Genomic DNA, 25,301 nt, shown 5'->3' on the forward strand with positions numbered 1-25,301 from the left:
GTTCATTAAAATTGTCACAAAGGCAGGATTATTCTTTCATTTTAAAACAATAATATTCAAATACATGCATTTATAGTTTTAGCCATTCACCTCTGATGATCAATTATATTGCTTACATTCCTTGACTATTGTAAATAATGCTACTATGAACATGGAGTGTAGATATATATTTGGATTCTGATGTTTTAAAATTATATATTGAAAAATAATGTATATATTATGGGGTAAAAAGTGAGGATATAATATATGTCTACAATGTATAATAAGTAAATAAAGCTAATTAACATATTTATCTCTTCAAACACATCACTTTTTAGTATGAATATTTTAAATTTACTGTCTTAGCAATTTTAAAATCATAGTATGTAAGCAGATCTCAAAAAAAAAAAATTTCTCTTTTCTAACTGAAACTTCGTACCTTTGTACCAACATCTTCAATCTCTCCATACCCCCGGTCCCTAAGAGAAACAATTATTCTATCTGGTTTTATTAGCATGATATTTTAAAATTCCACACATAAATGCAATATTTGTCTTTCTATGCCTGATTTTTTTCATTTATCATAATGTTTTCTAAAGTCATCCATGTTGTACAGAATAAAAATATTTCCCTCATTTTTAAGGAAGAATATTATAGGGTGTGTATGCATATAGACATATTTCTTTATCCATTATAACATTGATGGACACAGATTAATTGCATAAGTTTGGGTTTGTGAATAATGCTGCAATAAACATAGGAGTACCAATATCCTTTCTACATAGTGATATAATTTTCTTTGGATAAACACGCAGAAGTGAAATTGCTAACCATAGGGTAATTCTATATTTAGAGTTCAGAGGAACAATCATACAGTTTTCCAGTGACTATACAAATTTACAGTTTTCCCAACAGGGTCCAAGTCTTGCCTTTTACTATATATTCATTAGTATTTACCTTTAACTTTTTATAAACAATCAACTGATAGGTGTAAGGTAATATACAACTTTAACTTTCACTTGCCTTATGATTAGTGAGTTGAGCATGTTTTATGTATCTTGGGTCATTTTTATATATTACTTCAATAACTTCGTGTTAAGGACTTGCCTATTTTTATTTTTTATTGATTTAAAAAAAATAAATGACAATGGAATGCATTACAATTCTTATTACACATATACAGCACAAATTTTTATATCTCTGGTTGTAAATAAAGTATGTTGACACCAATTCATGTCTTCATACATGTACTCTTGATAATGATGTCTATCACATTCCACCATCCTTGCTAATCCCCTGCTCCCTTCCTTTCCCTCCCAACCCTCTGCACTATCTAGAATTCATCTATTCCTCCCATGTTCCCCTCCCTACCCCACTATCAGTCAGCCTCCTTATATCAGAGAAAACATTCGGCATTTGTTTTTTGGGGATTGGCTAACTGCACTTAGCATTATCTTCTCCAACATCATCCATTTATCTGCAAATGCCATGATTTTATTCTCTTTTATTGCTGAGCAAAATTCCATTGTGTATATATGCCACATATTTTTTAGCCATTCATCCACTAAAGGGCATCTAGTTTGGCTCCACAGTTTAGCTATTGTGAATTGTGCTGCTATAAACATTGATGTGACTGTGTTGCTGTAGTATGCTGTTTTTAAGTCCTTTGGGTATAGATGGAGGAGAAGGATAGCTGGGTCAAATGGTGGTTCCATTCCATGTTTTCCAAGGAATCTCCATACTGCTTTTCACATTGGCTGCATCAATTTGCAGTCCCACCAGTAATGTATGAGGGTACATTTTTCCCCACATCCTTACCAACACATATTGTTGTTTGTCCTCATAATAGCTGCCATTCTGACTGGAGTGAGATGATCTCTTAGAGTGATTTTTATTTGCATTTCTCTAATTGCTAGAGATGATGAACATTTTTCAAATATTTGTTGGTTGATTATATATCCTCTTCTGAGAAGTGTCTTTTCAGGTCCTTGGCCCATTTGTCGATTATTGTTTTTTTCTTTTTGGTGCTTAGCTTTTTGAGTTCTTTATATACCCTAGAGATTAGGGCTCTATGTGATGTGTGAGGGGTAAAAATTTGTTCCTAGAATGTAGGCTGTCTGTTCACCTCACAGATTGTTTCTTTGGCTGAGAAGAAACTTTTTAGTTTGATTCCTTCCCATTTATTGATTCATGGTTTTAATTCTTGCAGTATAGGAGTCTTATTAAGGAAGTTGGGGCCTAATCCTACATGATGAAGATGAGAACCTACATTTTTCTTCTATTAGATGTACAGTCTCTGGTTTAATTCCTAGGTCCTTGATCCAATTTGAGTTAAGTTTTGTGCATGGTGATAGGGGTTTAATTTCATTTTGTTGCATATGGATTTATAGTTTTTCTAGCACCATTTGTTGAAGATGCTATCTTTTCTCCAGTGCAAGTTTTTGGCACCTTAGTCTAATATAAGATAATTGTAATTTTGTGGGTTAGTCTCTGTGTCCTCTATTATGCACCATTGGTCTACCAGTCTGTTTTGGTGCCAATACCATGCTGTTTTTGTTACAATTGCTCTGTATAGTATAGTTTATGGTATGGTATAGTGATACCACCCTGCTTCACTCTTCCTGCTAAGGATTGCTTTAGCTATTCTGGTTCTCTTATTTTTCCAGATGAACTTCATGATTGCTTCTTCTATTTCTATGAGGAATTCCATTGAGATTTTGATCATAATTGCATTAAATCTATATGGTAGTATGGTCACTAAGATAATATTAATTCTGCCTATGAAAGAGCAAGGTATATCTTTCCGTATTCTAAGGTCTTCTTTTATTTCTTTCTTTAGGGTTATGTAGTTTTCATTGGATAGCTCTTTCATCTCTTTCATTGATTCCCAAATAATTTTTTGAGGTTATTGTGAATAGGGTAGTTTTCCTCATTTCCTTGTAAGAAGATTTGTCACTGATATACAGAAATGCCTTTGATTTATGGGTGTTGATTTTATATCCTGCTATTTGCTGAACTTATTTACTAGTTCTAGAGGTTTTCTGGTGGAGCTTTTTGGATCTTCTAGATATAGAATCATATTATCAGCAAACAGTGCTAATTTAAGTTCTTCCTTTCATATATATATATATCCCTTTAATTTCTTTCATCTAATTGCTCTGGCAAATGTTTCAGCAACTATGTTGAATAGAAGTGGTAAAAGAGGGCATCCCTGTTTTATTCCAGTTTTTATAGGGAAGGCCTTTAATTTTTCTCCATTTACAATGATGTTGGCCTGAGGCTTAGCATAGATAGCCTTTTAATGTTGAGATATGTTCCTGTTATCTCTAGTTTTTCTAGTGTTTTGAACATGTAAAGGTGCTGTATTTTGTCAAATGCTTTTTTCTGTGTCTATTGAGATGTTCATATGATTCTTATCTTTGAGTCTATTGATGTGATGAATTACATTTATTGATTTCCATATGTTGAAACTATCTTGCATCCCTGGGATGAATCCCACTTGATCATGGTGCATAATCTTTTTGATATGTTTTTGTATTTGATTTGCCAGAATTTTATTGAGAAATTTTGCATCTATGCTCATTAGAGATATTGGTCTGAAGTTTTCTTTTTTTTTTTTTTTGGATGTGTCTTTGCCTGGTTTTGAGATCAGGGTGATATTGTTCTCATAGAATGAATTTGGGAGTGCTGCCTCTTTTTCTATTTTCTGATATAAATTATAGATTATTGGTATTAGTTCTTCTTTAAAAGTCTTATAGAACTAGGCTATGTATCCATCCAGTTCTAGGCTTTTCTTGGTCTGTAAGCTTCTGATGGCATCTTCTATTTAATCACTTGATATTGGTCTGTTTAAGTTGTGTATATCTTCCTGACTCAAACTGGGCAAATTGTATGACTTAAGAAATTTGCCAATGCATTTAATGTCTTTTATTTTATTGGAGTATAAATTTTCAAAATAATTTCTAATTATTATCTGTATTTCCATAGTGTCCATTGTGATATTACCTTTTTCATCATGTATGCTGGTAATTTGAGTTTTCTCTCTCCTTTTTATTAGCATAGCTAAGTGTCTGTCAATTTTATTTATTTTTTCAAAGAATCAACTTTTTGTTTTGTATGGCTTTTTTAGTTGTTTCTTTTGTTTCAATTTCATTGATTTCAGCTCTAATTTTTATTATTTCTTGCCTTTTAATGCTTCTGCTGTTGATTTTTTCTTCTTTTTCTAGGGCTTTTATACGTAGTGTGAGGTCATTTATTTGTTGACGTTTTCTTCTTTTAAGGAATGAAGTCCATGCAATGAATTTTCCTTTTAGTACTACTTTCATAGTTTCCCAGAGATTTTGATATGTTGTGTCTAATTTACCTTTAAGAATTTTTTAACCTCCTCCTTGATGTCTTCTATAACCCATTGTTCATTCAGTAGCATATTGTTTAGTCTCAGGTGATGGAGAAATTTTTATTTTTTGTTTTGTCATTGATTTCCAATTTCATTCCATTATGATCTGATAAAATGCATGTTAGTATCTCAACTTTTTTGTATTTGCTAAGAGTTGCTTTGTTGTGTATTATATGGTCTATTTTAGAGAAGGACCTATGTGCTGCTGAGAAGATAGTGTATCTACTTGATGCAGGTTGAAATATTGTAAATATGTCAGTTAAGTCTAAGTTGTTGATTGTATTATTGAGTTCTATAGTTTCTTTATTCAACTTTTGTTTGGAAGATATATCCAGTGGTGAAAGAGGTGTGTTAAAGTCACCCAAGATTATTGTGTTGTGATCAATTTGACTTTTGAACTTGAGAAGAATTTGTTGGATGAACATAGCTGTATCATTGTTTGGGGCAAAAATATTTATAATTGTTATGTCTTGTTGGTGTATGGTTCCCTTGAGCAGTATGTAATGTCCATCTTATCCCTTTTGATTAACTTTGGCTTGAAGTCTACTTTATTTGATACAAGGATGGAAACTCCTGCTTGCCTCTGCAGTCCATGTGAGAGGTATGATTATTCCCAACTTTTCACCTTCAGTCTGTGTATGTCTTTTCCTATCAGATAAGTCTCCTGAAGGCAGTGTATTGTTGGGCCTTTTTTAAATCAATCTGCTAGTCTATATCTTTTGATTGGTGAGTTTAAGCCATTAACATTCAGGGTTATTATTGAGACTTGGTTTGTATTTCTAGCCATATTTGTTTATTTTTGTTATTTAACTTGACTTGATTTTCTTCTTTGATTAGTTTTTCCTTTATGGTACTACCTCCTTCTGCTGATTTCATTGTTGCTTTTGTTTCCTCTTCATGGAATATTTTGCCAAGGATGTTTTATAGTGCCGGTTTTCTAGCTATAAATTCTTTTAATTTTTGTTTATCGTGGAAGATTTTATTTCATCTTCAAATATAAAGCTTAATTTTGCTAGGTCCATGATTCTTGGTTAGCACCCTTTTTCTTTCACAACTTGATATATGTTGCTCTAGGATCTTCTAGCTTTCAGAGTCTGTGTTGAAATATCTGCTGTTATCCTAATTGGTTTTCCCCTGTATGTTATCTAATTCCTTTCTCTTGTGGCTTTTAAAATTCTCTCCTTATTCTCTATATTGGGCATTTTATTATAATGTGCCTTGGTGTGGATCTGTTGTGATTTTTTACATTTGGTATCCTGTAGGCTTCTTGAATTTGGATTTCCAATTCACTCTTCATGTTTGGAAAATTTTTCTGATATTATTTCTATGAATAGATTTCCATTTCTTTGATTTAGATCTCCATGCCTTCCTCTATCCCAATACCTCTTAAATTTGGTCTTTTTATGCTATCCCATATTTCTTCAATGTTCTGCTCATGGTATCTTATCATTATCGCTGTGTGGTCTGTGTTCTTTTCAAGATTATATATATTTTATCTTCATTGTCTGATGTCCTATCTTCTAAGTGGTCTACTCTGTAGGTGATGCTTTCATTTGAGTTTTTAATTTGGTTTATTGTTTCTTTCATTTCAAGGATTTCTGTTGTTGTTTGTTTGTTTGTTTGTTTTTTAGAACCTCTATCTCCCTGTTGAGGTGATCTTTTGCTTCTTGGATTTGTTTATGTAGCTCCTTGTCAAAGTGATTTTTCACTGCTTGTATTTGTTCTCTTATATCTTCCTTGAGTTCACAGAACATTTTAACCATGAATATCCTGAACTCTTTCTCTGTCATTTTTTTCTCCTGTGGCTTCCAATGATTCTAATGATGTGTTGTCTTGATTTGTTTGAGGTACTTTCTTCCCTTGTCTTTTCATGTTTCTTGTGTGTCTTCCTTTCCAGCTCTCTGGGTCTGGGGTGTTATTGTTTTTACCCTATAGGTTTGTAGTGCTCAGTAGGGTTCCAAGATCCCTCCTTTGTGGGGAAGGACAATGTTAACAGATCTCAATATCAACAATATATCACCTATGAGCAATTTGTTGTTATTAAGACATTTACAGTTTAGTCTCAATGTACAGAAATATTGAATTCTATTATTATCTAAAATATAATCAGTAGTTTCATAAAAAGGTTATACTTTCTGATGGTGGACAATGAACTGGGGGTGGTGTGTAGTACGATATATGCTAAGGGGGAAAGATGTAAGGGTATAGAGTTAATATATCTTTGGAAATGTGAAAGGGAAATCTACTGAAGAGGGTTGGTAGTAAGAGAATAGACAGGAAGTAATTAAGAGTAGACAAGTGTGTGGTAATATAGTAGAGTACATAAAACAAACACACATATACATTTAGAAAAATAAAGGATGTTAAAATAGTAAAATTTAGAGGTGGGAAGAAAAATGACAGAAGAAAAAAGAGGGGAAAAGGCATATACAACACCTCTATATTGTATTATTCAGATGACTCAGTCCTCAAAATCCTATTTCATGCAAAGTTCTTGGTTTCACATATGTTGGGGATATGAGGGCTGGAGGATAGAGGGGTAGAAGAGAAAGAGAATAAATATATACTCAAAAGATGAAACCAGGGTTGTTGCTAGTTTTAGAGATCCATATCTTTTCTCTTCTCATCCAATAGATGGGGTTGTCTGTTTTAACCTGGTGTCTCTGTCCTCAGTATGGTGTAGGTAACCAGGGTGGGAAAACTAGTCCTGGTGTAGGGCATCTGGAACGGAGTGCCACCTGCCAGTCTCTGCATGGAGACTGCACCTCACAGGTCTCTTTTTGGGACCACTTGTCTGACTTGAGTGCCCTATATTGTCTCCCTCTCTTGCCTGGAGATTTCCCAGCTCCTGGTCTCTCTGTTAGGCTCCAAACTTTAGTCTTATCCCGTCACTTAGCAGTTCCCACCTGCGGGACCTCTCACACCTAGGCTCACACCAGGTGGACTGCATCCTGGCACAGTGCATACCTGCCCAACTGGGAGCCGTTTTTGTGTTGGGTGGTCAGTGTGTGAGTAATCACCACTGGGGAGGTGGAGGAGTTGGACACCTGGTACCTGGCCATATGGAGATCTGATCTTAGAGCTGCCCTCACCAAATATGGTCATAAAGGTTATCTAAGATGGAGTCAGTCTGCTTCCAGTGCCAGGGTATCTGGTGAGGTGGGGGGAGCCAGGCAATGGTGTTGTGCTGTGGGTAGGTAGTAGCCGAGTGACCTGCATGGGAGTGGAGCACAGTCTGGAGTTCTGCAGAGGTGCTGATAGGTGATTCTTCTAAGCTGAGTGAGAGGCCTATGTGGGCTTGAACTCTGAGCTTTGGGTTTTGTCAGCCAGGGATCTGGATTCCTGCTTGGACGCTGGGCTCTGAGTCCTGCAAGGGGGTCACAGCGCTAGTGATTTCTGTGGAAATCAGCTGTATAGGGCTCCTCTTACACTCTCTGAGATGCAGTATTCTAACTAGGTGAGATCTGGATCATGGAGCAACACAGGATGCTGCCTCCCTCTAGCCCACCATCTTGGAATCTCCCTGAAATATTCACATTTCTAAATGTCAAAATTCTGAGTTTGGGGTGGTACCATTTCCTCCACTGGTGGTTGAGGGGCAAGTCCTTCCTCCCTTTGCCTATTTTTAAATGAATTATTTGTGTTCTTGCTATTGAGTTTTGTGTGTGTGTGTGTGTTCACTATGTAGTTTGAATATTAACCATTTATTACATATATGGCTTTCAAACATTTTCACCCATTCCACAGGTTTTCTCTTTACTGTTGGTTGTTTTCTAGGCTGTGCAGAAGCATTCCACATTGATAAAATCCCATTTGTCTATTTTTATTTTGTTGCTTATACTTTAGTGTTCATATTCAAATAATAATAATAAATGCCCAGACCAATGTCTTGTAGCTTTTCTCTGTATCTTATAATAGTTTAAGAGTTTCAAGCATTACATTTATGTCTTTAATTCATTTTGTATATATTATAATACAAGGATCCAAATAAATTCTTTTGAATGTTAACATACAGTTTTCCCAGTGTCATTACTATACTTTCCCAATTGTGTATTCTTTGTTCCCTTCTTTAAGATCAGTTGACCATAACTGCATATATAAAATTGAGCATCTCTATTATGCTCAATGGGTTTATATAACTATATTTATGTACTATGTTATTTTTATTACTACCAGTTTGAAATATAGCTTGGTGTCAGGTAGGGTAATGCCATCAGTTTTCTTCAACATTGTATTGGCTTGTGGTTTTATATAAAATCAAGGATTTGTTGTTGTTGTTGTTTCTGTGAAAATCATGACTGGAATTTTGATGGGGACTGCATTGAATCTTTAGATCTCTATGGGTAGAATAGACATTTTAATGTTATTAATTTTTCAATTTATGAACAGGTTATTTTTTCTTTTTTGTAGCTATTGTAAAGGAGCTTATTTTCTTTATTTCCCCATATTCTTTATTGGCACATCATAGTTGTACATAATGATGGCATTTGTTCCATATTCAAACATGCAGACAATATAAATGTAAAATGTAAGTTGGCCAATATCATTCCCCAAATACTTCCCAACTCCTTCCCCTCCTCCCACCCTTTGATCTCTTTTCTCTACTGCTTTGCCTTTGATTTTCATGATATCTAACTCCACCTGTCTTTTACTTTCACCTACCTAGCATCCACATATCAAAGAAAACATACAACCCTTATCCTCTGAGTTTGACTTATTTCCCTTAACATAGTGGTCTCTAGTTCCATCCATTTAAATGCAAGTTACATAATTCAATGTTTTTATGGCTGAATAAAACTCTGTTGTGTATATATACCACATTTTCTTTCTTCAGTCATCCATTGATGGAACTCTAGGATGGTTGCATAGTTTGGCTGTTGTTAATTGTGCTTCTATAAATATGGGGATGACTGTATAACCATGCCTAGTCTTTTGAGGACCCTCCATTTTGGGTTTACATAGTGGTTCTACTAATTTACAATCCCACTAACAGTGTATAAGAGTTCCTTTTTCTCCTCATCCAATCCAGCATTTATTAAATGTATTCTTGATGACTCCATTCTGACTGGTGTGAGATAAAATCTCAGCATAGTATTGATTTGCATTTCCCTATTTGCTAATGGTGTTGAACATTTTTTCCGTATATTTTTGGCCATTTGCATTTCTTCTTTTGAGAAGGTTTGTTCAATTTGCTCATTTGTTAACTGGTTTATAAGAATTTGTGGTGCAGAGTATTTGAGTTTTTTATATAATCTAGATATTACTCATCTGTCTGAAGAGAAGCTAGCAAAGATTTTATCCCATTTCATAGATTCTCTCTTCAAAATCTTAATTATTTCCCTTGCTATGAAGAAGCTTATTAATCTGATGTTATCCTATTTACTAATGCTTGGCATTATTTCTTCAGATTTAGGTTTCCTATTGAGAAAGTTGTTGCTTGTGCCTATATGCTGAAATGTTGACTCTATGTTTTCTTCCAGGAGATACACAGTATATAATCTAATCCCTAGATCCTTTATCTATTCTGAGTTGAATTTTATGCAGGGTGAGAGTACTAGTTTCATTCTTGTACATATGGTTCCCAGTTTTCATATTACCATTTTTCAAAAATGCTGGATCTTTTCTCCAATGTATATTTTGGCATCTCTGTCAAGGAAAAGATGACTGTGTCTTTGTGGGTTTGTCTCTTTGTCTTTTATTCTGGTCTATGAGTCTATTTTTATGACAGAACTATGCAGTTTTGTTACTATATCTCTGCAGTGTAATTTGAAGTCAAGTTTTGTGATACATTCAACATTGCTTTTGGGGTCTTAGAATTGTTTTGGCTATTCTGGGTCTTTTATCCTTGCAAATGAATGGTAAGACTATTTTTTCCCAGTTTTGTAAAGAATGTCATTGGTATTTTGATGGAGATTGCATTTGATCAATATATTACTATTGATACTATGTCCATTTTAACAATATAAATTCTGCCTATAAACAAACATGGGTGGTCTTTCCATCTTCTGAAGGTTTCTTCCATTACTTTCTTCAATATTGTATTAGTTTCATTGTAAAGGTCTTTCACTTCCTTGACTAGATTTATTCCTAGGTATTTTTGAGGCAATTGTGAATAGAATTGTTTTCCATATTTCTCAGCAGATTCTTTGTTGATATATATGAAAGCAATGATTTTTGTATGATGATCTTATAACATGCAACTTTGCCATATTTGTTTATTAGTTACAGCAGACTTTTGGTGAAGATTTTTGAATCTTCTATCTACAAGCAATAATAGTTTGACTTCTTTCATTCAAATTTTTATTCATTTTATTTCTTTTTCTTGCCTATTCTATGGCTGGAATTATTAGGACTATATGAAATAGAAGAGGTGAAAGTGGACATCCTTGTCTTGCCTGAGATTTTTAAAGAAAATGTTTTCAGTTTTTACCCCTTTACTACGATGTTGGTTTTTGGATTTTCATATATAGCTTTAATGATATTAAGATAGGCTCCTTCTATCCTGAGTTTCTTCAGTGTTTTATCATGGGAGCTGAATTTTGTCAGAGGCCTTCTCTGCATCTATTGAGTTGACTAAGTAATTTGATCCTTAATTCTATTTATAGGATGAATTACATTTTTGATTTGCATACATTAAACAATTCTTAAATCTCTGGAATAAAACCAACTTTACTGTGTTGTACAGTCTTCATAATATATTGTTGAACATGATTTGTTAATATTTTATTAAGCATTTTGGCTTCTAATTTCTTTATGAATATTGGTCTATAGATTTATTCCCTTGCTGTGTCCTTATCTGCTTTTGTGACAAGTGTGATCCTGGTTTTATAGAATAAATTTAGAAGTGTTCCTTCTCATTTTATTTTATGTAATAATTTGTGGAGTATTGCCATTAGTTCATGTTTAAAGATTTGGTAGACTTTAGCTGAGAATCTTTCTGTTCCTGGGACTTCCATTTTTGGAAGGTTTTTTACTACTGCTTCTATCTCATTTCTAGTTGTTGTCTGTTTAGGTTTTCATATCTTCTTCAGTTTTGGCAGTTTTTGTCTAGAAATATATTCTTTATGGCCTAAAATATTTTCTATTTAGAGAAGATGCTATGAACCACTGAGAAGAACATGTATGTAGCTTTAATGATATGTTGGATGAACTATATCATGAATGATATAGTTGGATGAACTATTCTCAGACATCTGGTAAGTCCATTTGATTTCTAATTTTTTCAGATCCAAAAAGTCTTTACCCAGTTTACATCTGGATGATCTATCTAATGGTGAGAAAGGCATGTTGAAATTACTCAGTATTATTACTGGGTTCTATCTGAGGCTTCAAGTACTATATCTTTTAAGTAATTAGTTACACCTACATTTGGGACATAAATATTTAGTATTGTTTATTGTTGTTGGGTTGTTCCCTTTACCAGTAGGGGAAGTGACATTCTTTGTCTCTTATGATTTATTTTGGTTTGAAGTCTGCTTTGCCAGATATGAGAGTAGGTACTCCTGCTTGCTTTGTGGCTCCATTCACATTGTAAATCTATTCCCATTCTTTCACTTTCAGCCTGGCTATCTTTGCCTGAAAGATACATCTATTGCAAACAACACAAAGCCAATTTGTGTTTTTCAATCCATTCTGCCACTCAATGTCATTTAATTGGAGAAGTGAGATTAATTACATTTAATGTTATTACAAAGAGTTGTTTAGTAATTCCTGCACTTTTGACTTGTTTATAATGTTTAATTTGGTCCTGTTTCTAATTTTACTAGCTACTTTTCAAGTGAGATTTGTACATCTGGGAGCTCTGGGGTTTGTTTATGATTTCTTCTTTGTAGGTTATTTCCTTAAGTTCTGCAGTACCAAGTTAGTAGCCATGAATTATTTTAGTTTCTGCTTATCTTAGAAGGTTTTTCTTTTTCTTTTTTTTAAGGATAGCTGTGTTGGATAGTAGTCTTGGTTGTCAGTTATTTTATTTCAGGACTTGAAAGACATCATTCTAAGCCCTTCTGTCTTTTAGAATTTGGCTCAGAAATCACAAGACATTCTGATTGGCTTTCTTCTAAAAGTCACCTGACATTTTTCATTGAGGTTTTTAAAATTCTCTCCTTGTTCTATATGTTATTCATGTTAAGTATAATGTGTCATGGAGAGGTTCTATATAATAATATAATGTGTCATTGAGAGGATCTTGTCTATTTGGGTTTCTGAATGCAACCTGTAATATGGAAGTTCACCTCATTCTCAAGATTTGGAAATTTTTTGTTAATATTTTCCTGAAGAGGTTATGAATTCCCTTAGCCTGTATTTCACAACACTCCTCAATTCCAGTGATTCTTAATTTTGGTCTCAAAATTTATCCCAGAGTTCTTATATATTCTGACCATGGTGACATTTTTTTCTTTAATACTGTCTGAATGTTCAAAGCTAGCCACTTTGCTTTCTAGCTCTGATATTCTGCCTTCAGCATTGTTTACACTATTAGGGAGACTTTCAACTGAACATTTTGATTTATTGTGTCTTTCATTTCTAAGATTGCTGTTTGGTCTTTGTGTTAATTCTCTCTTTTTGATGTAGCAATGGGTGTCTGTAGGTTGGGCCTGGAGGCCAACCCCTGTTTCTACTTGTGGCCTAGTTGTTGGTTTGGGTTTTATCTCTTCAATCCTTTGTACCAAAGTGTAGCTCAAGATCAGATGTTATTAATTTATGTGTTGAGCAAGGTGCAATGTTTGGGTTGAGTTTTTTCTAACAGTTGAGTTTTTATCTATGAACTTGTATTGTCCCTGTAGGTTCCAAGAACCTCACAGAATAGGACAAAACAAACAATAACAATAAAACCAAAGCAAACAATATATAGCATTAAGATAAATACTCAATTCCTTCCATGACACATGCAATATTACTTACCACAAGAAATAGGAATGGTAGGGTCAACAAGTGTGAATAGTAAAAACAATATCCATGGACTATAACCAGCTTAGAAGAAAACATCAGTAATCAGCTATGTCAACCACATCAGGGGGCCAGAGTTATATAAACCAATTTGTATTAAAATATGGTAAAAATACAGTTATTAAGAGAAAAGAAAATCTGACAAGAAGATAGAAAAGCATTTATGATTTTAAAAAGGGAACAGAAAATTCATAGGAAATGTAGCAAGTGATGTTTACAAGGAAGGAGGAAAAAAGTAACAGAGGGAGGAAAAGGAATAAATAGAATTTAGCTTTATGCAGGAGAAGAAAAGACCAAAGATAAACAAAAGGAACACACAAATGAAAATAATGCAAAACAAAACCAAAATATAAAACCCAAAAAAAAACTCTAAATCTCTAAAGACAAGGAAAGGAAAAATAACTACATTAAAATACTAAAAATGAGAAGAAACAGGTATGTATATGTATATATTTCCCAGAACCAATCAGCACAGCAAGAACTCTCAAATACACACACACACACACACACACACACACACACACACACGAGAGAGAGAAAGAGAGAGAGAGAGAGAGAGAGAGAGAGAGAGAGAGAGATATCAAAATGATTCTTAATGAAACATGACAATGCTATCTCCAATGAAGTTCAAAACAGTCAACAATAATGGATAGTCATTGCCTATGCCCAACATTTTTTTTTCTCTCTATTTTTTCCTTGAGGTATGTACTGAGAGAGAGAGAGCACAAAAGCTCAGGAGTTATTAACGCCTTCCTCTTTTTGTGTTACTCTCTGAGCTGCCAGCTGGAGTGGCCTGAGACTGAAACTATTTGAAATAAGTCTCAAGCCTTCCATCTCACCAATTATGAGATAGGGTAAAATGGTAAGTACTGTTCAGTTCAGTTAGAGTTTTATCTACACAGATCAGGTATGTGCACTTCCAAGGTGGAGCTGCTGCAGAGTTTTATGAGTGGAGTTCCAGCAAGTTTGGCTTCAGAGTGTTTGTTCTGTGGCATCTGCTATCGAAGTTAGATCAGCACACTTTTGGGGTCTGGCAGTTACTGATCTCTGCAGCAGTGTGGATCTTAGGAGCCTCCCAAGAATTCTACTTTTGGGGGTAGAGTAGCCAATCCTCCATTCACACTGTTGTTCACAAATACTGCCTTCACAGTCTTAATTCTTGAGTGTATTCACACCCACCTCTTCATATTACTGACTTGCTTTACCTAGTTACATAAGCTGCCAAATTCAAATGAGAAGTTGTGCTCCTCTTTGCTTTTCTGATGTGAATTCTCCTTGTAGAATATTTCTGTACCCTTTTCACTCACCTTGTGCTAGGTACACCCTAGACCACATAGTAGGCAGTGGCTGGGACAGTGTGGCAGTGCTCAATTATCTCCCATCTCCAGAAATAACAGCTGCAGCATGGCTGCTTCAAGATGGCTTCCACCTCAGCTCTCAACAATAGTTAAAAAGACAGAGAGCACTTTTCATCATGTGTGTACAGCACAGCCTCTGGATCAGCTAGCTTCAAGCTTCTTTTCTGATCTTGAGGGTTTTTTGTACCAAATCTGTGTTTTTCTGTATGTTCTTTCTCCTCTTTATTGAACCATCACCCATACTGTGGATGGTGCAGCTATAACTAGCTTGACTTCAATGTATTCTTTCTTCTTTAATATACCTAATTTTCAAGTCTCTAAGACACTATGACTATCCAATATTGAATTTTAGTTAAGTCCCTCTTTCAGCCACCTCACTTAGGTTACAGTTCTCCCAATGCTTGAATTCTGAGCCACAGAGCAACTAGGAATGCAGCCTTTCTCTACTTCATCTTCTTTAATCTCTCAAGGAGATTATTTTCTTGAATTCTTTTTTGTCTAGCTCTATTTTAGTGTAGAGAAACACTATTGACTTTTGTAAGTTCATTTTGTATCCTTCAACTTCCCAAGTTGGTCTATTAGTTCTTAAGGACTTCCAAATATATGATAATGTCATCAGAAAACAGTGTCAATTTCATTATTTCCATTCCTATTTGGATACTTTTTTTTCTTGACCAATTTCCCTGGCAGGGACTCCCAGTGATATGCTAAGTTAAACTGGGTAGCTCACACATCTTTTTTTCTTGTTCTGACCTTAGAGGAAAAACTTTCTGATTTATCACTAAGTATAATGTTAACTGTGGACTTCTCCTATATGGCCTTTATTTTGTTGAAGTACTATTCCTTCAGTGCTGAATTTCTTGAGACTTTTTTTCTTCTTTATCACATAATCATTGTATTTATGGGTACAGCATGATATTCCCATTCATGTATGCAATGTATAATGATAATGTATAACCATCATCTCAGAGATTTATCACTTCTTTATGTTGAGAATATTCAAAGTCCTCTCTTCTACCTATTTTGAAATATTTATTACCTGTTGTCAAGCACAATTAACCCACTGTGGTTGGAAGCATGAGAAGTTATTCTTCCTGTTCAGTTACATACCCGTACCCATTAAACACACTCTCTTCATCTCTCCCACACTTCCCAAATTCCGAAAATCACTATTTAGTCTCTACTACCAGGGAATTAATTTTTTAGTGTCTACAGACAAGTAAAAACACTCAATACTTGTCTTTATGTTCCTAACTTATTTCACTTAACCTAATGTCCACCAGTTCCATTTCTGTTGCTACAAATGACAGGATTCCATCCTTTTAGCTGGACTAATTGTGTATATTTACCACATTTTCATTACATATTCATTCTTGAACAGACATCTTGTTTTTGTCCATATCTTGGCTATCTATAGCCATAATCAAAAATCAACACAACTGTTCAAAATAAAATAAAATATGGCCAATAAGAATACAAAACTCATGCTTCACATAACCAGTCATCAGGGAAATGTAATTTCAACCACAACAAGATGTCATCTCACCCCAGTTACAATGACCATAATCAAAAACACAAAAATTAACAAATTTTGGCAGGAGTGCAGAAAAGGGGGAATTCTTATAAAATTTTGGTGGTGCTGTAAATTAATACAACCATTATGAAAAACAATACAGAGGTTTCTCATTAAAAAATTAACAGAAGTATTATACAGTACAGCAAACCTACTAATAGGTATCTATCCAAAGGAAACGAAATCAGTATGTCAAATAGAATTTTTATCATGAAAGGATGCTGAATTTTGTCAAATGTTTTTATGCACCTGATTCAGATTATATTTTTAATTTCTGTTAATGTGATTGGTCCCATTCATGCATTTTCAGATGTGGAATCAACTTTGCATTTCTGGAATAAATCCCACTCCATCATGGTGAAGGATTCTTTTAATGTGCTGTTAAATTCAGTTTCTTAGCAATATTTTTGAGATTTCTGCATTTATATTTATCAGGGATACTGGCCTGTAATTTTCTTTTCTTGTAATGTCCTAATCTGGTTTTAATACTTGGTTCGTGCTGGACTCATAAGGGCATTGGTGGTATTTCCTCCTTAAAAACGTTTTTTTTTTTTTCTGGAAGAGTTTGAGAAGGAATGGCAACAGTTATTTTTTTACTATTTTGTAGAATTCCTCTGTGTAGCCACTAGGTTCTGCAATTTCCTTTCATAGGAAACTTTTTATTATAAACTCTTTACTAGTTATTGGTATGCTGAGATTTTTCTATTTCTTCATGACCTATTCTTAGTAGTTGCTATGGTTTGAATATGTGACCCCAAATTCCCCCAAGTTCCTATGCTAAATACTGTTTTACAGACTATGGTTCTATAGGGAGGTGGAGTGACCTACTGGGAAGAATGTTGATCGCTAGGAATGTGCCACTGAGTGGGATATTGGAACACTGGTACCTTCCTGCTTCACTCTTTGCTTCCTGGCTTCCAGGCAGTTTCCTTCAATACATACTCACACCATGGTATAATGCCTCACCATAGGCCCAAAAGCAATATATAACTGACCATGGATTGAAATCTCTGAAACAATGATCCAAAATAAATCTTTCCTGATTATAAGTTGTTTATCTTAGGTATATGTTATAGTAATTGAAATCTAACACAGTATGTTACATATCAATTTATCCAGTTTTTTAAGGTTATCCAATTTGTTGCTGTACAAGTGTCCATAGTAATCTCTATTTTCCTTGTATTTCTCTGGTATCAGCTGCAATCTTTTCTTTCATTTCTGACTTTATTTGAGTCTTCTCTCATTTTTCCTTATTCTACCTCCAAAAGTGTTGACTTTATCTTTACAAGCTAACAACTTTTATTTTTGTTGATTTTTTTTCCCTGTTTCATTTATTTCTGCTTGGCTATTGCTTATTTCCTTTCTTTGGTTAACTTTGAAATTTGTTCTTGTCTAGAAAGTTCCTTGAGTTTTTATGTTTGCTAGTTCATTTAAGATCTATCTTTTTCTTGGTGTAGGTATTTGTTGTTATATTTTTTTCTCTTAGATCTGCTTTTGCTGTGTCCTACAAGTTTGGGGTATATTGTGTTTGCACTTCCTTTTGTTTCTATACATTTTGATATCTCTTTTGAATTCCTATTTTAAGCATTGCTTGTTCTGGATCATATGGTATTTAATTCCTATATATTTATGAATTTCCCAAGATTTCTCCTGTTATTGATTTCTACTTTTATACCATTGTGATCATAAAAGAAATTATATTATTTCAATCTTCTTACATTTGTTCAGACTTGATTTCTAGTCAAATATATGATGTATTTTGGAGAATATTCTGTATGTACTTAAGAGGAATGTGTATTCTGTTGCTGTTAGATGGAATGTTCTATATATGTCTTGGGTTCGATTGTTGCTAAAGTGTAGTTCAAATCCAAATTTTTCTTATTAGCTTGTTATGTGGATAATCTGTCTATCCATTGGTGAACATGGGAAATTTAAGTCCCCTGTTATTATTGTTTTATAATCTATTCATTTTTGTTTTACATATTTGGGTACCTTTTAAATTTTAACTAGGCATGGTGTGTATAATTATATTTTCTTTATCAATTGCCACTTTTATCACTATATAATGATAATATATAATAGTTTTATTAAAACTAGAGATAAAATTTTAATTCAAGTCTATTTTGTCTGATATAAACATGGTTCCCCATCTGTCTTCTGGTTTCCATTTATGAGAAATATTTTTCTATCTCTCCATTTTCAGTCTATATGTGTCCTTAAAATTGAGTTGATACTTTTATATCCAACATATAATTTTTAATCCACTCAATCACTTTGTCTTGATTGGATTGTTTAATCCATTTACATTCAAGGTCACTATTGATATATAATGATTTACCACTGCCATTTTGCTAATAGTTTTGTAGATCTTTGTTCCTTTCTCCCTCATGATGGTCCTCTGTAATTCCTATAAGAATTTTTTTATTCTTTTATTATTCTTTTGCTCTTAATATTCAGTCATATTAAATGTTCTGTCTTTGGAGTTAACTGAGTACTTTTCCTGTTTTTCTATTGATTTTTTTTAATATCAGCAATTTATTTCTTCCATTTTTTAATGAAACTTCTCATTTTGGTTGTGTGTTGCTTTCTAATGTTAATTCAATTTTTATCTTTGGGTCCTTGTAATTCTTTGAACTTCTTTAAGAAGTCTTTTCTGAATTCTTAGCCATCTGATTTACCTCCATTTCTTTAGGATTCATTGTTAGAGTGATATTAGTTTCTTTTGGAGGATTTATGATTTCCTGAATTTTGGTAACCACTGTGTCATTACATTGGTGTCTGTACATTCCAGGAGAGAGTCACCTCTTTCAGCATTGTGGATGTTCTTTGGCAAAGGTAGACCTTCATTACTCAGTATAGCCTATGAATCTGGATGGATCAGATAGTAATGATATTGGTCAGGCAAAGTTTTCTATTGGGTTCTCTAGTTGGCTGGGCCACTGACTTTTCTGTTAGATTCTGTTGTTTCTGGCTGGGATTCACTGCCCAGTAAGTCTACTTGCTCAGTAGCATCATCAGGTGAAACTGTTGGGCACGGTCATCACCTTTGATTGGTACAAGTTATGGGGTATATTCCTTGGCCATAGATACCACTATTTGAGTTCTGTAACTGGATAAATCTACAGGCTAGGACCCATGGTAGGCAGTCACTTCTCATGAAACAGAAACAGAGGTTGTACATATTTCAAAAGTATATTTGAGGCTTGCTTCCTTTCTTGGTCAGAATCTTGTCACTGTCTCTATGACTGAACAAAAGTGCTATTTATTCACCCATTTGGGGGCAGGTTTAGTTCCTTTGTTCTGCAGAAATGCTCTGTAGCATCCTTCTGCCTAGATAGGGATTTGCTGAGCTTTGAGACTGAGCATAGCTAATGTTTGAACTCCTGAATCAGGAAGAACTAGTTCCTGTGCTTTGGCAAAATGTGCTGTACCAGGTACTTCCCTGCCTGGATGGGGTTATAGAGTGGGCTTTGAGTCTCTATGCTGAACCACTATTTAGACTCCTGGCTTGGTCATTGTTGTCCCTATGCTCTTTATTAATACACTGTGGTGGATATCTGTCTGCCTCAGTGGGACCTGGTGACAAACTTTGAGGTTAAATCAAGTAAAGATTAGACAATTAGGTACCTTTTTCATGGACAAGTAGACCCAAGCAGCTATTAAAGTCACTGTTAAAGAAGATACAACCACCCACTTCCAATATAATATCTATATCTATGTGTGCTTTTAAAGAATGAGGTTAAAACTCGCATTTCATTGTAGACATGAATATAAATGAACCCATATACACCAAAATGCTTTACACATTGATCTGGGAAAGATACTTTCCCTTGTCTAATGAAGAAACACACTGTTCTTTCATATTCACGAAAGAACCTCCATCCTCTTCCAACTGGTCTCAGTCTTTTCTGACTACCCATTTCCATAAAGAACTGAACTCCCTCTAAAATATCTACAGATATCTACAAAGTATTTAATCCAAAGATTCATAGGACAATAAAGCATAGAAATTAACACCCCTATCACTCTCTTGCCCAATCTTCTTGCTTTTCATGTATTCATAGCATTTATAAGTGCTATTAACTGATATATTGAACATTTATTTATTTTGTTTTTTATTTACACCCTTCTAAAATGTACGTTTCCTATCACATTTTGTCTATTTTATTTCCTGCAATAATCTCAGTGCCTATAATAGTGCCTGGAATCCAGCAGGTGGCTCAAGAAACATTTGATTCATTGACATTTTCGAGTGAGAGAAAAAGAGATCATGCTGCTGTCTCTCCCTCTCCAAAGTCATGGGGGGGGGGAGAGAGAGAATGAATGAGAATGAATTTCAAAAATTGTCAATAAACATAGTTAGAATTTTTGGCAGAAGACCTAAACTTTTAGTCCTCCAGCCCATTATCTTGTTTGCTTCTTTCCAACACAATAGAAAGAGCCTCTGTGAATTTTCAACATTTAATGTTTCCTGAAAGTGTCATAGGTACAAATACACATGGATTCTGTGTAATATTAAAAGAGAAAATAGTGGACCACTTGCTTAAAGTAAGCCCCTTGGCCCAGACCCCTCTACAGTGTTCCTCTTAACGTTATCCAGGGCTGGGGTTGTGGTTCAGCAGTGGAACGCTCACCTCACACGTGCAAAACCCTGGGTTCGATCCTCAGCACCACATAAAAATAAATAAGTGAAATAAAGGTATTGTGTCCAACTACAGTTAAAAAAATAAATATTAAAAAAAATTATCCATTTGCCAGGTTGACCCCTTTGGCTCCATTTTAACTCCAAAGTAGTCGTCCCACCAGGGTCTGCATGACTTCTACCTGCCTCCCACTAACTTAAAAAGTGCACTGAAAGGAAGAGGAACTACCTTAAAAATATAAGCTGATAATTCAGAGGTCTTGCTGACCCCTCACTTCTCCAGCACTAATTAGGTACAGGGGGCAGAGATTTGAGAATAAATAATAACCAGTGGAGCTGCTGGCTAGCCTGGCCTCATCTTGCTATACTGATTTCTCTTGAATAACTCATGATGGGATGGAGGGAGAAAAGAACCTGTTGATGGATTTTATTTAGTTTGTATTTGTTTGTTTTTCTAGTCACTTTCTCATGGGGGAATCTGGCAAAGGAAATGAAAAACAATGTAGTGTTTTGGTCTAAATTTTGGCTAAGGAGGCATTTCCATAAGAAATGAAAAGGTAAGGTTTATTTTTCCTTTATCTTCTGATCCATACTAGAAATGGTTTCACTTCTCACTCTGGATATTAGATAAACAAATAGGTAAGTCCTGATAGAGGGGGTAGCACTCAGTCTCCCTTATGAACCCTCCATTTTTCTCTCTGCCAAAGACCAGGCCACAGCCATTTGTAATATGATCCTTAAACAGATACTTATCATTCAGTTCTAGATTTAACACTGAATGCGCCTAGGCAATTAATCTATTATTATAATAAGCTGTGTTAAAATAGAATCTCACGATTACCAGGGCTTTAAAGGCAATTGACTACCAAAATACTTCCTATGCCCTCCTTACCTAGTAATTGTTCTACCTCTATAGACAGGATGATCATTATCTCACAAGACATGTTCCATTGTTCAACAATTTTACTGTTTAAAAGGAAAAAGAAATTCTTCCTTCTGTTCAGCCAGAATGACTCCCTTTCATATTTACATTTTACCTTATAGTGCCACATAAGATAAGTGTAATTTTACTTTTTCAGGATAGAAACATACTAGAGAGAAAAGTGTCCAAAGTTATGTTCTATCATGATCATCATAATACCCATTCCACAGATATGAAAATTGGGAATGAAAGTGGTTCATTGGAACACACTAACTTGGAAGTAAGGCCAATATATTTCTGGGGATGCATCTACTCATCTTGTAACATTCCAAACAGTCCCACCAGCATATTCTGTAGGGATATGGGAAAAGAGATCACAGCTAATGATTAAACCCTTGGTCTCTTAACTGCCTTCAAAAGGGACTATTTTGGTTCAGAAAAGCTCTGAATTGACTTTATCTAATAAAGTTATATGTCTAATGCATTGGTTGATTGTCAGTGTAATGAAAAAAGAAAGAAAAGGAAAAAGCAGGCAACATGATCTTGAGAAAATAAAACCCATGGTTTTTGAGCAGATACTCTAGGAAGCATAAGTGTTACCAGGTTTTTGTTTTCCTCATTACTTACTCTTCACATATCCATTTGATTAAATCCTGAGAGTGGGTTTAGCACACAGGATCATACAGGAAATAAAAGTAATGTGTGTAATTGGGAATTTTATTCCTTGGTCTCACTTTGGCCTTCATTTTCTGGTTTGGAATAGCCCTCAGTCTGTTTCTAGTTACCTCACTTTATATTGAAAATAAGGTGTCTTGGAAATGATGGTGCCCAAAATATGTTGCCAAAGTAGTAATGATTAACAATTTTAGCAGACATCTGAGATGAAAGAGAAGGAAAAAGATGAAACATCTCTTCACCGCATGTCATTATTATGATAGCCCTGTGAAGAAAGTACCATGGTATTTTAATGATTAAATTTGATGATCATAAGGGAAAAGTGATTTTCCTAAGGTCACTTAGCCAGTGGGGACTGAAGACAGAGTAGGTATAAAAGTAGGTTCTAAGCCTATCATTGCCTTCTCTAACTGCCCACCTGATTGCTAGAGTGTTAAGTGATAAACCTTAATTGAGGTGCTTACCTCAATATCCAGATTGGAAACACTTAACTATGACAATTATGTTGGTAATGGGGATAGTGGAGTTAGTGATTTTAAATTTTTCAAATTTATATATTCTTTCGATATTGGAAATCCAGTTTTATAGGAAACATTCATAGGTAAGAAAGGATAGACAAATGACAAAGATGGTCTATGATCAATACAAAAGAAATAAATGCTATACTAGTTTCGGGGAAGCATTCCTCCTTCTCTTCCCCAATCCAAACCCTTTGCAAATCAATGGTACTGATAAAGGAGGGATGAAGAGGCATAATCATAGAGACAAATGAAGATCCAGAAAACTTCTCCTCTTATTTTGGTCTCTAGTGAACCAAGAATTTTAAAAAATGAGGGAAAGGACTGTCCTATCCAAGAATGGCTCTTATTCCTCATGGACCCCCATCATTTGCTCCCCCATAATCATAAGTTCATAGGTGAAATTTAAGATAGGCTAAATATAAGCTAGGCTAAAGCACTGACTTGCCACTCTGGTAAGCTAAAACCATTGGTTTTCAAGTCAGATAGCAAGAGCTATGACAATAATCTACTGATATTATTTTGTCATACTTTTGAAGGAAACTATCAGAGATGGCTCTTAGATGGGCCATGGGAAACAACATGTTACTCTTCTTTAAGACACTTTTAATGTAGAAAACCAGGCAGTTGATTTTTGGCTCTCTGCACCTCAAATAATATTTTCTTAATAAGAAGATGCCAATTTTGAGGATCTCTGATAACAAAAAATGACAGATAATTAATTAATCTGAGCACTAAAACTGTTATCACCATTAAGTGCCAAGCAAAAACTCTAGATAACAAATAGGCATCTCCAAAACCTCTGTCTCTGCATAGCTATGGTAGTTACTATCTGACTCTTGCATTAAATATCTTTTCTAATAGCACCAAGAAAGGAACCTAGAGCTGTTGCATAGATCCAAATCCCCAAAACTCACCATTGACAATCAGTTGTACAGTGATGTTTTTGTAGAGGCCATGCTTGGTATTGCTCAGGGCAAAAGTGTAGTTTCCAGCATACTTTACATTAACTTCCAGGATTTTGAGTCTGTAGTTTAGAGGGTCCAGCTGGAAGGTATGGTTTACTGGGAGTGGTTTTCCATCTTTGAACCTATAACGCATGAGAAAGGAATGATAAATACAGTGTTGGCCTCTAGGAAATACAACCCTCTCCCCATAGGCTTATGCTTCATCATGGTCAACAAAGAGAATCAGAGCAATGGAACCCATTTCATCAAATTTCCTGGCTGTTGCTGGGCATGGTGACACATGCCTGTAATCCCAGTGGCTTGGGAAGCTGAGCAGGAAGATTGTGAGTTCAAAGCCAGCCTCAGAAACTCAGAAAGGCCCTAAGCAAATTAGTGAGATCCTGCATAAAAACAAACAAACAAAGAACAACAACAACAACAACAACAAAATATATATGTGTGTGTGTGTGTGTGTGTGTGTGTGTGTGTGTATACATGGCTGAGGATGGCTGAGGATGTAGCTCAGTTGTTAATTACCCCTTGGTTCAATTGGCTGTACCAAAAAAGTAAAAAAATTCTGGCTGGAGCATCTTAGTACAGTCACACTGGAAGTAAAAGATTAAAACTATCTCTTTCCTTTCTCCTAATGGTTAAATCTTTGGAAAGTATTCCCACACATGCATCGTATATTTCCATTTCCTCACTTCTCATCAATTCCTTTATGTTGTAAAATCAAATTTTCCTCCACATCATCATTTTGAAATCATCTTTTCCAAGATTCCCATCAATGCCCTAAATATCAAAGCAAGTGACCATTTTGCATTAATGACCTTCAGATTTCCTGGGATATCTGACCTCAGGGACCAAGTTTTTCTCTCTTAGCCTATTTTTTTTTTCTTTTTCTTTTTTTTTTTAATGGAATGCTTCATGAACTTGTATGTTATCCCTGTGCAGGGGCCATGCTAATATCTGTATCATTCCAATTTTAGTATATATGCTACTGAAGTGAGAACTCTCTTAGCCTCTTGAAACTGTTCTAATCATTATTTCTCTCTTCTTCACTGACTTGTCTTTTGTTTACTTTCTCTTTTAATATATGTGTTTCCTGTAAACACTTAAAATACTTAAGCAAACAGATGAGAGAGAGAGAGGAGAGAGAGAGAGAGAGAGGAGAGAGAGAGAGAGAGAGAGAGAGAGAGAGAGAGAGAGAGAGAGAGAGAGAGGGAACTGAGATATTTAGATCAGAACCTACAGGTTCTGCTAATAATCTGGATTTAAGGTGCTGTGAAAATATTTTTCAGTAATTAATAGTAGGAGCATAATAAATGCTTATAATTGCCCTTAA

General features: G+C 34.8%; 1 protein-coding gene and 1 non-coding gene across 6 annotated transcripts in view; both read right to left on the bottom strand.

Annotated features, from left to right (window-relative positions):
- The window catches only part of LOC101955809 (vascular endothelial growth factor receptor kdr-like), a 291,669-nt gene that overhangs the window by 172,910 nt on the left and 93,458 nt on the right, over nt 1-25,301 (bottom strand). For all 5 annotated transcript variants that reach the window (XM_078034616.1, XM_078034613.1, XM_078034614.1 and 2 more), the window contains one exon: nt 23,927-24,099. In XM_078034616.1, the coding sequence (XP_077890742.1) occupies nt 23,927-24,099 (173 nt within the window). The remainder of the gene's footprint in view (nt 1-23,926; nt 24,100-25,301) is intronic.
- Nucleotides 24,866-24,969, bottom strand: LOC120890978 (U6 spliceosomal RNA). The gene has a single exon (XR_005735437.1). It is a non-coding gene; the product is annotated as a U6 spliceosomal RNA (small nuclear RNA).

This window comes from Ictidomys tridecemlineatus, chromosome X (genome assembly GCF_052094955.1).
Source record: "Ictidomys tridecemlineatus isolate mIctTri1 chromosome X, mIctTri1.hap1, whole genome shotgun sequence".
NCBI classification, from domain to species: domain Eukaryota; kingdom Metazoa; phylum Chordata; class Mammalia; order Rodentia; family Sciuridae; genus Ictidomys; species Ictidomys tridecemlineatus.